Source organism: Temnothorax curvispinosus, unplaced genomic scaffold (assembly GCF_003070985.1).
Source record: "Temnothorax curvispinosus isolate PA1 unplaced genomic scaffold, ASM307098v1 QBEX01014910.1, whole genome shotgun sequence".
Lineage (NCBI taxonomy): Eukaryota > Metazoa > Arthropoda > Insecta > Hymenoptera > Formicidae > Temnothorax > Temnothorax curvispinosus.
In genome coordinates this window covers 370-1,572 of record NW_020224690.1, presented here as the reverse complement: position 1 = coordinate 1,572, position 1,203 = coordinate 370, and the positions used below count along the sequence as shown (strand labels likewise).

The 1,203-nt window shown below is 48.1% G+C and overlaps 1 protein-coding gene across 1 annotated transcript; it reads left to right on the top strand.

The window, feature by feature from the left end:
* The first annotated feature begins 178 nt into the window (after positions 1–178).
* LOC112465137 lies at positions 179–787 on the top strand. Its single transcript, XM_025032539.1, has one exon. The coding sequence runs from the start codon at positions 179–181 to the stop codon at positions 785–787; it is 609 nt and encodes a 202-aa protein (XP_024888307.1).
* Positions 788–1,203: the final 416 nt, after the last annotated feature.

Sequence of the window (1,203 nt, the reverse complement as noted above, 5' to 3'; positions counted from 1 at the left end):
CAATTTCTGCGTACCGCTCAACTTGTTACTGGGATTTTGCGAGGATTGCAAACGCGTGGTGATTAACACTCGTCACAAATTGATCTTGATACGAGCGCGCAACGACAACAATTCTCTGGTGGGAAGTCTCGCGTTGGAGCCTACTATCAAAATACCTACTATCAAGATACAATGGCAAATGCCTCACGTGGTATTGAACGAGATCAACAAGCTGTCGATGCTGCGCGCCTTGGAAGACGGACAATATCTAAGTATGGGTTTCCGTTCATGGGATCTGTACGAGTATCCCCTGTTGCAGAACACGACCAAGCACTCGTGGGCCATTAAGACCGCGACTCAGCTCGAGAAACCGCGATACGTCGTCTTTGCTCTGCAGACGGGTCGGAAGAATGTCATGTCCGCCGACACAAGCCGATTCGACGACTGCAACTTGACCAACGTAAAACTTTATCTAAACTTGGAAGTTTATCCGTACGACGATCTGAATTTGGACTTTGGCAAACACAGATGGGCAATTCTGTACGATATGTACGCGCGTTTCTGCAAGGGCTACTACGAATATCTCGAGCCGAGTCTCACCGTTTCGACTTTTCTACGTAATGGCCCGTTCGTGATCATCGATTGCTCCCGCCAAAACGAATCCGTCAAAAACGCCACCGTGGATGTCAGAATAGAATTCGACTGCATGGAGAACGTACCGCCGAATACCTCCGCGTACTCTCTCATCATACACGACCGCGTGATTGAGTACAACCCGTTGACGAACATGGTGCGCAAAATAGTCTGAGTGTTCGCGGCAACGTCGACGTGAATATTATTTTCTCTCTCTCTCTTTCCATCACTCTCCGATACAATTATTTAGAGGAGCAAGGAGGGAGGGAGGGAGGGGAAAGTGTAAATCAGAGTGTCGCGAGACGATTTGCAGAGTTGCGCGTCATTCCTCTCGATTGACGCATTGACGAGGGAGACAGAGAGATAAAGAAATCTCGTCATGTTCGTACCAACGTTCGTGGACCTGCAAGGATTCCTTGTCAGGATGAAATTTGTCGTGAAAGAGGTGGCGGTACTGAGAAAAGGCTGCGTTCTGACGCATCACATCTTTACGTACCCCATGCCGTGGAATCTCCTTACAAAATTGGACAAATCGTGATTGATTTGCAATCACCATGGATTACGATGGAAAGATGGAAACATGCCGTACAG